The 15778-nt window shown below is 39.9% G+C and overlaps 1 protein-coding gene across 2 annotated transcripts in view; it reads right to left on the reverse strand.

Annotated features, from left to right (window-relative positions):
* The window catches only part of TRAPPC9 (trafficking protein particle complex 9), a 742651-nt gene that overhangs the window by 659783 nt on the left and 67090 nt on the right, over positions 1-15778 (reverse strand). For both annotated transcript variants that reach the window (XM_030546427.1, XM_030546428.1), the window contains exon 10: positions 4072-4198. In XM_030546427.1, the coding sequence (XP_030402287.1) occupies positions 4072-4198 (127 nt within the window). The remainder of the gene's footprint in view (positions 1-4071; positions 4199-15778) is intronic.

The raw sequence follows: 15778 nt of genomic DNA on the forward strand, positions 1-15778 counted from the left end.
AAGCAAATACTGTACTACTATGCACAGTTTGCTTTAAGATAACATTTTTTCCCCCCAAGAACTTCAGTTCACAGTGCAAATGATCATGCTGAAAAATTCTTTGATAATGCCACAATATACCCAGGAGGCTGTGTGTATTACAATGTGATTAAATTTTAATATTTTATGAAGTTATTCATCAGACATAACTAGCACAGATACACTGAGGAAGAAGAAATTTCTCATAATTGTAAATGGCAAAAGGCCAGAGAAACACAAATTAGCCATAAATTGCTTTTTGTTGGCAAAAAGAGAAAAGTAGTTATATTTTAGGGATATTAAAGTAATTTTGCATCCTTTACAGTGCAGTAAATGAATGACTTGAATTATAATGTTACACAATTATCCACAATCTCAAAGAGTAAGTAATTATTAGCCAGGGGATGGAAATAGTTTAAGTACAGAGACAAAACATTGTAAATTCTGCACAATAGACACACAAAAATACTCTAATAAAAAGACTGTATAGCATACATCTCAGAAAACAAAATCTGCTGTAGAAAATTACTTTGAACCTTCAAGCTGATGTGTTACTGTAATAAAACTGTAGGAGAAATTATACACATTTTCTCTGCCATATAAAAAACAACCAACTATATTAGAAGTTTTCTGGAATAAGAAGAAATAACTGCACTGAGACATTAATGGGTGATGTTAAGTGTTAACACTCTAATGACGACCACCACAGCCATCAGAACCAAATGCAAGGAAACAGAAGAAAATTAATTTACCTAAAGAATAAATTGAAACCTGAAGCATCCCCAAATATTCTACATACTACAATGAATACATAATTACTTTTCTTGCAAGTCTCTCTGCAATTAGAAAGCAAACACATTTCTTGGGTTGACCAAAGACCTTGTGTCTGAAACGGACTTAAGTGAGCTTCCCAAGCTCCATCCAATGCAGCTGTGACTACAGTGTCTGTCTGTTGTAGCACAGCAAAGGGAACTCCAATGCAAACAGCTGAGGGTTCTAGTCAAAATTTAAAGTAGTACAAGATCTAAGTAGGCACTTCAACCACAATGTCCATATGAGAGGCCAGTGAATACAACAAGGCTAGCCAGCACTGTACCTTCCTGAAGTGCATGCTGCCATGTGCCTTACAAGTAAAGAAGTGTTTCAAACTGTAGTGACAGGATGTGATTTTATATCACAAGCAGCATTTCTCAAACTGGAGCCCACTAATCAACTCCTCCCCATTCTTCCCTTCAACTCAACTCCTCTTCCTCCCTCCCAGTGCCTCCTGCATGTTAACAGCCCAGTGGTGCATCAGGGTAAGGCAGGTTTCCTACCTGCCCTGGCTCGGTGCCGCTCCTGGAAGTGGCCAGCACATCCCTGGAGCTCCTGAGGGGGCAGGAGGTCTCCGCATGATGCCCCCACCCCGACTCCACAGCTCCCAATGGGAGCTGTGGGGGCAGTGCCTGCGGCCAGAGGCAGCATGCAGAGACGCCCTGGCCCCTCAGCCTACGATCTGCTGCTAGAGGGATGTGCCAGTTGCTTTCAGGAGGCACCTGAGGTAAGCGCTGCTTGAGGTAAACGCCGCCTGGCTGGAGCCCACACCCCAACCGCCTACCCAGCCCACAGTCCGCATCCAAACTTCAGCCCAGAGCCCTCTCCTGCCTCCCCAACATCCTGCCCCAGCCTAGTAAAAGTAAGTGAGGGCGGATGAGAGTGAGCAACATGAAGAGGGGGTGGAGTGAGCAAGGGGCAGGGCTTCAGAGAGTGGGAAGAGCAGGGGGCATAGCCTTGGGGAAGGGGGCAGGGCAAGGGCTGAGCAGGGGGGCTTAGTGGTCCCTGAACATTTTTAAATCAAAAGGGGGGGCCTCAGGTTGCTAAAGTTTGAGAATCGCTGATTTAGAAGTAGCTACTGAGGGGAGAAAGACCTTGTCCTCTTTTCTGGAGTCTTTCCCTGCTTAGATCATTGTTTCCCACATCCCCTGGGCTTAAATGCTTTGACTCAATCCCCAGTACGGAAAGGAGAGGAACAATGGACTCTTGGTGAGTCTTATATGGTGTACCAACTTTGACAATGTCTTTAAAGGTTAAGCTAAAAGCAAAGATCTGGGCCTTCAATTTACGATTTGACATTTCAGAAGTAAATTCACTGGTGCTTCTTTAAGAAGGGGTCAAGTAACTAAAATTTCCCCGTATGTGGATAAGTTTCACATTCCCTCCTAATCCAGGTAATAAATGCAACACAAAGCAAGCAACTCTGAAGCAAGAGCCTGTCACCACAGGCACTTTAAGCATTGCATATGTTGGTCAATAAGCAACATCTTGCTACTGGCAAGATGCACTTTAAAAAAAATCTGAATGTTCCTCAAGATTGGTAATTTTGTTCTAATGCTAACCAAATGCTACTCAACAGTAAAACACCTAAATACTAAACTGAATTCCTTACTCCACAACTACAGTTTGTGAAGAAACAGGATAACTACAGAGAGTGATTCCATGACCATTTTGACAGGCAAGAAGAAAAGAACCGGGGACAGCTAAATGAAAGTGTTAATTTACTGATGTTTGGAACATTCAGATAGCCAGTCCAAGTTTGGGTCCATCATAATGGTTTATAAAATTCAGTGTTTCCATTACTTGTGAGCCACAGTATGCACTTCCAAGAATGGAGATCTGCAGAGGCAATTTAATGAGGAAAAAGGCTTGCCATGTTTTTTCTTATACCAACAACCCTTGCTCAAAATAACTGTCTGTGTTTACCTAAATGAATAAGTTCCCCTTGGGGCTCATTAACTAAATTAACTTATTTATCAGTCACTTATTTCAAGTAGTAGAAACGGTTTTGCAAATATTTTTCCTAATTTAATTTACATTCTTAAAAGTGGTATACTTGAAGCTTAGTTAATTAAAGGATTATGGTTTCATAAAAGTGGTGTGTTTTATAAACAGGGATTTCTGAAGCCATCTTAAATAAGAATTTCAGAACACAAGAAATAGTTACATTCTAGAATACCAGGCTATCAAATTTATGCTGACAAACAGTTTATTCAAATTAAGTAATTATTTTTCACATTTCACTGGAAAACCTTAGATATTTACATTATGGTAGAGCCAGAAGACCACAACCAGAATGGGGACCCCTGTACTAGATGCTTTACAAACACAGTTAAACATGGTCCCTTGTCCTAGGAGTCTTACTAATTGAAGATAAAATTCAACAAATAAGTTAAACAATAGGATCAAAAGATGATGGTAACAGTAATGAAATGGTTACATAAACCAACCATCTAGACTACAAAGTCTGTGTGTTTTTATTCTGTATCTCATTAATTTTCACTCTACTAATATTACTACTCTCTTTTCTTGGTACCAAAAGTCCTGCATATTGAAATTCACCATGACACTCCACGTTGAACGTGAGTCTACTTTGAGCATTGTTCACAGTGGAATCACTATTTTTTTGCTGGGCATTTGCTTTCCCTGCTAAAGTTCCTTGTTGGAAAAACAAGTCTCTTCCTTAGCCTTCTTTTCCATTATTGCTCTCCTATGACATTTGCTCCCACTCCAGTACCTCCATATGTTCTTATCTAAATTAGATGGCAAATTACTTAATGAAAGGACTTTGAGCAATGCACCACATATGTAAATAATGTGGACTAAGACATCTGAAGGGGCTTAACAGAGTTAGGCAACCTATTCCAAGTCAATAGGAGTTAAGTGTCTTAACTCCCTTAAACCTTTGAAATGCCCATTTTAAAATGGGCAACTCTTCTCTTGGGTCAAGGGTTATTTTTAATTTTGATTTTCAGAAGATTCTGATATAATTTAAAGACAAGGGAAAATTCTGCATCACTCAAAGAGTCTCATTTGGCCCAACCATTCTAAAGGAACAGAGTTTATACTTGTGTTTTTATCTCAGAACTCTAAATTTAACAGGTTTCAGTTTCATTATGGACAACAAATTATGCAAGTTGATAAGATCTAATGACTATCTAGTCTAATTTTCAATACTACAAGACGAGCTTTAAATGTTACAGACAGACATTTGCAATGCACCATTTTATATAGTCTTACCTTACAATAGGCAGCTTGGTGAACGGCACGGGGGGTAACCTCAAACCTTCTGGAAGTGTGATGAACTGCATCGTCCCAGGACATTTTGATGTATAGTTTTCTAAGCTTTGTGTTACATCTTTCTTTTCTAAAAGAGAATGAGATCTCAGCTGAGTTGCAACATCAAGGCAAAAACAGGTTGAGTTAACAAGGAAGTTGCCTTAGCTTTTATTTTACTTGCTTTGATATTTATGTCAGACGCATGACTGTACTGTAATGCCATCATTTATTTAATTTCTTTTGCTCTTTACAGCCCATATACAATGGGCATCACTGCATATGCTAAAATGTGTGCCATATCAACATACAGCAGCAACTGCACTCTGACTAAGTCCTACTTAAGCAGAAGTTTACAAAGTAAAAAGCATACCAGTAGTAATGCTTATTAAAATGATCAGTAGACTAATTAATTGCTTATTAGAGAAAGCAGACATTTTTGCTGCACATATTTCATAGTTTCTCAAACTTCAATTTACACGTAGTTTTCTATGTAGGTTTTCTCCTTCTTCAAAACAGTCAGAACAATCATTACAACTTACCAATTAATTCTATATTTTATATACACACACACACAGGACTAATGGCCTCAAGAAGAGTTTATCTAATTTGTTCACAGAACGATACTCAGAGTCAACTATCAGTATAGATCGTCAATTGCAATATCCACTTAGACAAAGAAAAAAAGTAATTGATTTCAATGGTATTGTGTGTTGAAACTATAGCAAATTTTTAAAATTACATGTGGTTCTAATTTGAAAACAGCCAATGAGGGCAATTTTTGCTTCTGTTTTTTGTTTAATTAAAAAGGCTGAAAGCAAGTAACTTGAATATCAAGTATCAAATCAATATTAATTGAAACAAGTTATACAATTTGGATGACTTATTTTGCATATAAAGCATATTATAGCAATGATGTGTCAAACACTTTGAACAGGTATGGTTAGCTAGCTTCCAGTTATTTTGACACTTAGGAGAATATATTATTGCCCTTATGTAAATCGACAATACGCCCACATCTTGAATACTGAGTACAGATGTGATGGTCTCATCTCAAAAAAGATATACTGGCACTAGAAAAGGTTCAGAGAAAGGCAACCAAAATGATTAGGGGTTTGGAACGGGTCCCATATGAGGAGAGATTGAAGAAGCTAGGACTTTTCAGCTTGGAAAAGAGGAGACTAAGGGGGGATACGATAGAGTTATATAAAATCATGAGTGATGTGGAGAAAGTACATTAAGTAAATAACTTTTCCTTATTCCCATAATACAAGAACTAGGGGTCACCAAATGAAATTAAATGGGCAGCAGGTTTAAAACAAATAAAAGGAAGTTCTTCTTCACACAGCGCACAGTCAACTTGTGGAACTCCTTGCCTGAGGACGTTGTGAAGGCCAGGACTATAACAGTGTTTAAAAGAGAACTGGATAAATTCATAGAGGCTAAGTCCATTAATGGCTATTAGCCAGGATGGGTAAGGAATGGTGTCCCTAGACTCTGTCTGTCAGAGGATGGAGATGGATGGCAGGAGAGAGATCACTTGATCATTACCTGTTGGTTCACTCCCTCTGGGGCACCTGGCACTGGCTACTGTCGGTAGACAGTATACTGGGCTGGATGGACCTTTGGTCTGACCCAATACAACCATTCTTATGTGTTACAGACATTTCAAAACAAATGTTTGTGTTTGCGAACAACTATTTGCCTCTTGATTAATGACCTCAATGCAAGATTCTGTGTTTCTCCTGTAAGAGCAGATGCAATCAACACTGAAACTGTACAGAAAGCTGTATTCCCTAACAGCTCTTGCATTAAAAACACAGAAAGAGGTACGGGAGAACGTGGTAGGAAAAAGATATGATTTTCCACTATTTTGTTGTATAATGTACTGGTGTCTTTTTTTTTTTTTAAACTCCATACATGTTCTGTTAGTAAATTGGATCCTTTTTTAGAAACAAAATGATAATTCAGAAGAGAGAGAGAGAGAGAGAGACCTCAAAGAAGAGGGAGAAACAGGTAAAAGGAAGGGAAAAGAAAAATGGTAGAAAAAAAAGGCTGCCTTCTCTTGAATCCATTCAGAGGTTGGATGGTAAAAAAGGAATGCAAATTACCTAAATGCTGAACATGTAAGATAATATCACTTAACACATAAGAAAATCAACTTTTTTCCTAAATGTACCTGAGAATATGAATAGAAAAAGGAAAAAAGCAGAGAAGGAAAGGGTGTCAGACTTTGCTTAGTTTTCAAACTCTATAAAAATATTCCGAAAAAAAAAAATCTATTCACTGCAGAAACAGATTGAGTCAACCAGAGAGCACAGTCAGCCACAGTCAACCAGAGAGCACTCTGCTGTTGATTTAGCGGGTCTTCACTAGACCCGCTAAATCAAACACTGACTGCAACAATTGCAGCAACATCGATCTCCCCGGTAGTGAAGACAAGTCCTTATTGCCAGGCCTCCAGCTTCCAGCAGTCCCAGCTACTTCTATCAACCCCCCTCTTCAGTTTCCTGCTGCCTCAGATAGGGCTCATCTTGTAATAAGGACTAGCTTACCCGAGGCTCACCAGTCCAAGGCCAAGTCACCCTTTACAGTACACCATTAAAATCTCAACATATGCCACTCCACAGTGATTGTGGCACCACTATCTCAGGTTATAATTACAGGGCACAGATGCAGTAATTGCACCTAGAGGAGACAGAATCTGAGTCTGGAACTCAAAGTGCAATGCGTGTCAGTCATTCCCAATGTTATGCAAGTTAAGGTATTAAGAAGATTAGCAAGTCATCTTAAAGTGCCATGAGGTACAGCAAATCGTGATTTAAATCTCATTTTAAAAAAATCATTGATTTAAATCAAACTTGTAAAACTAATTAGATTAGAAAATGTGCAATCTAATAAATTTTAAAGTTGTAATGAACTAAATTATACTTTTTTTTAAGAAGGTAGCATTTGCAATGTAACTCTAACAAATGTCAGAATCTGGACAGTATTTGCACTAAAAAATTTAACATAATTACATACTTTTTACATGAGGTTTATACATAGGTAGCAGTAAGGGAAGTTGTAATGGGAGAAAAAAATAGATACAAGGCAACTGATTGTAACATCATGGAAAGTTCTGTTCTTACCACAGGTCACCATAGTAACATGTAAGTAAATGTTACTAAAATGTTTACAAGAATAAAGGAAACTAAGAACAACCTATGAATAGCAGAGTCCCCCAGAATTTATCGGCTGTGAAGTACAAATAAGGAAAAGAAGGCTGAAACCCTCATGCTATGAATAAAGGTGTTAGTGTGGTCGTAACAGGATAAAAAGATTTCCTGGCATGGATAGAGTAGGAAGACCCTTTTGGGAAGACCACAGGAGGAATCATCCCTTTATCAATGATCACCTATTGATACATCCACCAGACTATATCATCTTTGAGTATGTGAGTAGAAATACAGTATGATCTATTAGTTTTATATATCTGTTTGTGATTGTAACCTTAATCATCTGCTTAGTAAAGCTTATGCTACAGACAAGATTTCTTACTTGTGACTGTGTTTGTGGTTACTGTCCTTTGTGCGTTCCTACAGCCTCTCAGCTTTAGAAAATCACTAAAGGCAACTTCACCCTGTTGATCTTAAAACTGTAGAGAAAAAGGAGCCCGACAGAACTATTAATTCAATTTCAATAAAGGCTACATCTGTAAAGCTTTCACATTAACAATAAATGTGCTTGCTTAGGAAAAGCTGGGTGGTACTGTATAACTGCACAATTATCCAGTTTATAGCCTCTGGTGAGAAATCATGGCAGGCTTGTCTATGCAGTGTGACTGTTGGGGTTCTCACAATGTAGGGAGGGGATCAGGCAGCCTAGAAAATCCCTGATCAGTAAAGAGAGGTGACAGCTGAGGAACAGAGTGGGTACCCTTTCTGGACCACGAAGCAAAGAAACAAAAGTGCAGTTGCCCTAAACTGTGACAACTCATTGAGAATTTGAATTTTGTACCCTTTGCACTCCCACTTGCAAGTAATAGCTCACTCGTACCTCATTATGAAAAATTCCACTTACAATACACACTAGCTTTATGATATTTGGATTGCTCTCTAACAAGCACTCCAACTTTTAAAATTTAAATATTAACTTACATACAAATTGTTAAAGAATAATTTGACATTTAAATTTTTCACAAAACTAATGCATATGTACTCTGTTATAAAAGCAAACGTGGCTTGTTCACTTTTCAAAAACCATGGTGCTGCTCTTTTAAAAGAAGTTTTACCATATTTAATGTGCATATTAATGACATTTTACCAAGTCCCTGAAGTTTTCATTCACAGCTTTTTTCCCAAAACACCATTAACACATTAGTTACTTGAACAACTTAGTTAAAAACACCACAAACCCAAGCATAGCACACTGGAGTATGCACTTAATCCTCACTCCCTAGTATTTTAGGTTTAAATCTCTAGAGAGATTAGCAGAGAAACCCAACTAGCTCATTTTTCCCCACAAATAAGTCCCTTCACTTTATGTCAGAGCCACAAAGTTATTTCTACTTTGCAGAATTACCATTTTGTTGTGTATGAATTTATTATGCAGCCCAGCCAATTCCAGATTATCTCTTAAAATAAATGAAACCAGGAAAAAAAGTGTCTCTGCAACAAGACTGAAGCCCTGGAATCAAAAACATTAAGTAAATTAAAAACAATCCAAGACAGAGCAATTTAAAATATTTATTTGAAGGAGTATGAAGAAATTCTCAATCATTACCCTGTCCATATTAGACCAAGATCCTGTATAAAAACCCTAAATATTTTACTACTAAACAAAACAGTTCAAAGATTAGCCTGTTGCTTTTAAACATCCTTTCATCTTATTAACCATGGAGCATTAAAGAACAGCTAGCAACTTTTTTTAAAGTGAAAATTAAAAAAATTAATGCTGCTTCTATACAGAACCATGTTTTTTTTCTTTTCCTCATTCTTTATAACTAAGGAAACTGAAAGGATTATTTTCCCTTCCCATCACTGCAGAATTGATGCAGCTGGGACCCCTCTTTTGAGAGTGGGGGTTTCCACAGTCAATCCCAACACTTAATGAATATCAGGGTTGGCCAAACCATGACTCTTCCTTCTCCAGCCTGTGGGGAACAAAGGGGTGTTTTCAAGGTATCAAGTGCCAAGTAATTTTATCCTCAAAATTATTAAAAACCTATAATAAAGGAAAACAAAATTTATAGATCAAATCTTTAGTCTGCCCAAGCAAATCTAGGGATGTGACATTATTTTAAGTTACATTAGGTTCTTACCATGCCTAACGAGACACCATGATGAAAAACAAACACGATTCAAACAACTATGCATATTTATTACTGAAGGAAGAAACAAGATCATGTCTACTCTACAAAATCTCAACCTAACTCACTCAGCATACAGCTACTGCAGTTATTAAGTCGCTTGTGTGCGCGCATGCTCCTGTTTCCTTGTGTCAGCAGTGCGCATCCTCATCAAAAGTGCTTGTATTCATAGAATATCAGGGTTGGAAGGGACCTCAGGAGGTCATCTAGTCCAACCCCCTGCTCAAAGCAGGACCAATCCCCAACTAAATCATCCCAGCCTAAGGTCAGGCTTGCCAAAGCCTTAAAACCTCTAAGGATGGAGATTCCACCACCTCCCTAGGAAACCCATTCCAGTGCTTCACCACCCCCCTAGTGAAAAAGTTGTTCCTAATATACAACCTAAACCTCCACCACTGCAACTTGAGACCATTACTCCTTGTTCTGTCACTGTTGCACTGTCAACATGGAACAGTGTGGGACAGATACTGAAGGCCGGTACCAGTCAATATGAGCAATGCAATGTCTACACTGACATTGCGCTCACCTAATTTTATCAATTGTGACTCTACACCATTGGGGAGGTGGTTTTTCAGCATAGAGAGGCACTTATGTCAGGGAGCCAAATTTAAGGGAAGTGTCCACAGCTAGGCTGACATAAGCTGTCTTGTGTCAACCTCACCATGTAGTGTAGACCAGGCCTAAGTAAGATATGTGACACCGTTCTTGTGGTACCCAGAACTGAGGGTCACTATGTTACACGGTCACTTCCAACAAAAGGGAGTGTCTTGCCTGTGGCAGCTGGGTGTTAGCTCCCTAACACCACCAGACTTTCATCCATTCAAACATGCTCCTCCAGGCTATGCCAACCCTGTCTTTGTCTTGCAGTTTAAGAAGAGGTGCACCCCAGTCCCAGATTCCTCTTTAAGGGTTCTCCTGTGATGTCCACACTGGCTCTTCACAGAAATCCCAGATCCTGCGCTTCCAAAGGAGCAGTGTACTCCAGTTTACCACTTTTACCTTCTATCACTGCTCCTGTATAATGTACAGCACTTAAATAAACTTTTCTAAATAAGAAAAAAAGACTAGGAGATTCCAATAGAAATAAGAGTGATGGAAACAAATAGTTACAACACAAAACAATTCCACATAAACTAGGCCCTACACCAGGAATGGGCAAACTTTTTGGCCTGAGGCCCACATTAGAGTATAGAAATTGTTTGGCAGGCCATGAACGCTCATGAAATTGGGGTTGGGATATGGGTGGGGGCTTTGGGCTGTGGCAGGAGGTGTAGGGTGGAGCTGAGGATGAGGGCTCCAGATGGGGGTGCAGGCTCTGGGCTGGGGCTGAGGATTAGAGTTTTGGGGTGCAGTAGGGCGCTCCAGGCTGGGACCAAAGAGTTCTGAGGGTGGGAGGGGGTAAGGATAGGGGAGGTGGCTCAGGGGTACAGGCTGTGGGCGACACTTGCCTTAAGCAGCTCCCAGAAGCAGCAGCAGCCGCCGCCGCCTGTCCCCCCTCCGGTTCCTACTTAGGAGGCACAGCCGGGTAAGTTCTATTGTGTGCTGCCCCGTCACAGGCACCGCCTCTGCAGCACCCACTGGCCGCAGTTCCTAGCCAATGGGAGCTGTGAGGGTAGCATGCAGATTGGAGCCCCCTGCTGCCCCTGTGCATAGGAGCTGGAGGGGGGACAGGCCGCTGCTTCCAGGAGCCCCACGGAGCAACCCCAAACCCTGCTCCCCGACTGGAGCATCAGAGCAGGGCAAGCCCCAGAACCCACTCCCCAGTGGGAGCTTGAGGGCCGGTTTAAAACAGCTGGTGGGCCGGATGTGGCCCACAGGCTATAGTTTTCCCACCCCTGCCCTACACTAATAGTTACTTTTTCTGTCTAATAAAGTAGGTTTCCCCCCTCAAAGTCCAGTCTGTTGTAGAACTGTATGGCTTGACAGGAACCAAGATCCAATCTTTCATCAAACACCCCAACTCAACAAGATGTCTCCTCAGTGAATGGATGCAGAGTGTTTCTCTACTCTGTAATATGCTGAATCAGTCTTTTGCCTTTATTTGCAAACAAGGTGACCCCATGTGTATCACAATCTTCCTTTTTACCTCAAAGTGATTTCAATTTTTTGAAGTTATCTTTGACAGTTTTCCATGGACTTTTCTGGGATGGGGCTAAGGTGGACAATTTCATTACATCACCCCCACTTGAATAGGCCATCGCCAAGGAATAAGATTCTTTGATGACAAACTTAGTCCAAGACCATAAGGCATACTTTTCTATATAGTTACATTATTCCATAAATATTACCCATATACACATCTGACAATTACTATGAGTAGCAAGATGTTACAAGTTTTCAGTAGAGCCCTCACACGCTACTGTTCCTGGATAAACACCATGAAAGTGGTGTATTAGGTGTAGTGAGTTCATCAGATCTAAGACAGGAGCTGCTTGTAGAGGCTTGCTTTCTGTTTTTAAAACAGAGATGCTGTAAGGATGAATTAATTAATGTCTGAGACACATTGGGAGCCAAATTTTAAAGGTATTTAGCCACTTAATTCCCATTGAAATCAACAAAAGTAACATGCCTAAATTCTATTAAAAATCTGGAACTAAAATACTATTAAGAAGCACTAAATAGAGGAGACAATTCCTTGTTTAAAAAATAAAAATATTTTTGAGAATATTTTAATATGAACTTTTCTGGGTTTTGTGCTTCACAACTCCCCTTATGTTCATTTTTTCCCCCTCTGTGTTTGGCGCTTCAGATATAAAGTAATTTGCTATAAAGACAAAATGAACCCAAGAGAAACCACTCTTGGTAGACATGCTGGGAGTGAACTGCTCTATTCAGTCCATATACAATTACTTGTCAAAGGATGAACAGTGACATGAAAAAAAAAATGATTTACAGATGTTATTTGTTTTTTTAATTGCATATATAAGTGAACTAGCCTATATTTCTTTACTGTGTTTAAATAAATTTATCATTAAAACAGCATATCAAGATTTACCTAAGAGTTCAAGAGAAAATTTGTCTGTTGGGCATATAAATAGTGTCTTTATTTGCTATCCCTTCTATACGACTTTTTCAAACCACTAAACAGAGTGACTCCATTTGGAGCGAAGGAGCTGCTCTCTTTGCTGGAGAGCTGCCAAAGAAAGTCATTCTTAAAACAATTCTTCATGTGTAATTATTTCGTTCAGTTCCCCTAGTTCTCCTACATCTCCAACACAGAAGCAACAATGTCAAAAAAGGAAAAAAAAACAAGTTTAGTTTACGGGGAGCAAAGAACTTGCCTTTGAAAATAGGTGTGTTATTAAAATAAAAACACTTTCATCATGGGGTCCTGTGTTGTTACTTAAGTCAATAAATAAGTTTATTTCAAAGATTTTTTCATCAAAAAACCAAATACCTGGCAAGAGGAGAGTAACAGTAGTTGTCACCTTTTGTTTTCCTCTTGGGCCTTGTTTATATTTTCCCCTCCAAAAAATCCTACCAATGTTAAATCTGATTAATTCTACAACTGACAAACGTGCTGACAACACTGGCAATCACTGATGTTCTAACTACTGTTTAATGACAAATGGACCAACAACTCCATCAGAGACAAGGTGGGCGAGATCAACCTTTTACTGGACCAACTTTTGTTGATGAAAGAGACAAGCCTAAAAAGAGCAGCTCTGGGTAGCTTGAAAGTTTGTCTCTTTCATCAACAAAAGTCTATCCAATAAAAGATACTTCCTCACCCATCTTGCGTCTAATATCCTGGAACCAACCCAGCAAACAAACTTCACTGAAATGTAATTTGAAATACAGACAGAAAAAGGGAGGAAATTCAGTTAAGTGCATCCAACCTCCAATACTTCCAGCAAGTATAAGTAGTTCTAAGTTAAACCTTGTTGCGTTGTGATTCTATTATGTGCAGCTGCTTAAGGATTGATGTGTCAAACTTAATGATGGCATCACTGCCCCATCGCCTTAGAAGGCTATTCAAACTATTAGATTGTGCTTGTCAACAGGTGTTCCCAATATATTCAGTCTAGGAGTACATGTTTTCTTAACTTCATCTATTACTCAGTTTCAGTCATGTCATCTCAAATACCACCTCCCACTATTAAGACTTGCATACAGCTAAAAACATCCTTAGTAATGGTTTGAGCAACACAAATGACTTTTTAATCCTCCCTCATAAATCAATCCCTTTATGTTTGTGTCTATGCATAACTTGTACAAAGAAAACACTGTAGCATAAGGCAGTCAATCCTATTTGCATATGGAAAATGTTTTAAGATATTTCATTGTAATGTTACACATGAAGTGTAGAATACAAAACAGAAGCTAAGAAATGGTACAACAGCTTGTTTATTATGTTAATTTAATTTCTCTTTTGCTTGTGCAATTTCATCCTTTTAATATGTTGAGTTCATCTGAGAGTTTGCAATCAACTATTGTTCTTCACCTGTATTCCTTAATCTCTATTAAAAAAATATTTTATTTCAGAAGAAAACAAAATTACTTATTCTTGTTTTTCCCCCTCACATGTGCTCACCATAACTGAATATGGTGGGTCTTTGCCTAGCTGTCCCAAAATAAAGGGAATGGGGCTCCTTTCAGGTGCCCTACTGCACTTGGGATATGAGAGAGAAAAAGAGAGGGAGGACAGACCAAGTGGGTGCACTGAGCCACCATGAACACTGGTGAGTGGAGGAGAATTATATTTATACATCAGGCAACCAAAAGGAAGTCTCTCATCAATCACTAATCAGCAGAGTGATTCCTTTAGGGGCAGGGTGGCTGGCTAGGCTCTCTTCCTACAGCAGAGAGAGAGAATGTGCGATTGTGGGGCAATCCAGTGTGGCAGCTAGTATGAGTGCTTCCAACAAGTGAGCAGGGCCGGGAGGCTACCTACAATTTTTCCACTAGAGAGCTGGAAGTGTAGCAATTACTTAGATACAGGCAGGTATCTCTATTCACTGTTAATAAACTGGAAGAATTGCATACATTTGCTGGGAGGACCAGGGCATCCAGGAAGATTACTTTTCATGAACTACAAAGTGTGGACACCTTTCATTTCATAACCCAGGCGGTGGCCTTGGAAGGGGTATTTTACACTTGACAGTCAGCTGCCTCCCTAATCAAAACGAGACAATATATACTGATGGAAAATTAAGAGATGGAGGTTTTTCATTGGCTTGGGCAATTCCTTAGTCAGTGCAACAGTATTTTCTTGAAGGGGAGCATGAGATACCAGAGTCCAGCTGAACGTTGTCAAGGGATGGGAACATAAACCCTACAAGAGATTTTTCCCATCCCAGTGACAGTGACTACTTGCAAGAATTAAGTCAGGCATGAGAGCGGCAATTCAAGCAGCGGTCCATGTTGATAACGGCCACTTCAAGTCACTCAGAATATGGGATCAGCAGAATTTGAGAGTTAGTGTCAGTGTGGAGGCCATTCTGGTGCTTCTAGATCTCTTGAAGGTTGGTTCTTAATTGACAGTTTTGTCTTAATGCAAAGCAACTAGCACTGTGAACATTCTATACATTGGGGATGTGGAAGAATTTAGTTCTCTAGCAAGGAAAGGATTTAGATGAGACTTTGGAATTGAGGGATCTGCAAGAGAGCTAACATATCTGACACCCTGACTCTCAAAAAAAAAAATCACATAAGGGACATCCAGGTGAGTCATAATACTACAAAAGCATGGGGGAGGATAGGATTTGCCCAAAGTAGTACAGACTTGCTTATTGTAGGTGCCACTCTCTTCACAGGGGAGGGAGTTACCTCATGAAAGGAAAAAGACGGTTACTCACCTTTGTAACTGTTGTTCTTCGAGATGTGTTGCTCATATCCATTCCAGTTAGGTGTGCGCGCCGCACGTGCACATTCGTCGGAAAACTTTTACCCTAGCAACTCAGTGGGCCGGCAGGTCGCCCCCTAGAGTGGCGCCATCATGGCGCTTGATATATACCCCTGCCGGCCCACCCGCTCCTCAGTTCCTTCTTGCCGGCTACTCCGACAGTGGGGAAGGAGGGCGGGTGTGGAATGGATATGAGTAACACATCTCGAAGAACAACAGTTACAAAGGTGAGTAACCGTCTTTTCTTCTTCGAGTGATTGCTCATATCCATTCCAGTTAGGTGAATCCCAAGCCTTACGTAGGCGGTGGGGTCGGAGTGAAATGTGGCAGAATGAAAACTGCTGAGCCAGAGGCTACAGCCTCTCTTGACTGTTGAACCAGGGCATACTGCGAAGCAAAGGTATGGACTGAGGACCAATGGAGCTGCGCGACAGATCTCGTGGGTAGGAACACGAGCCAGCAAGGCGGCAGATGAA

This window comes from Gopherus evgoodei, unplaced genomic scaffold (assembly GCF_007399415.2).
Source record: "Gopherus evgoodei ecotype Sinaloan lineage unplaced genomic scaffold, rGopEvg1_v1.p scaffold_44_arrow_ctg1, whole genome shotgun sequence".
In the NCBI taxonomy this organism is placed as follows: Eukaryota; Metazoa; Chordata; order Testudines; family Testudinidae; genus Gopherus; species Gopherus evgoodei.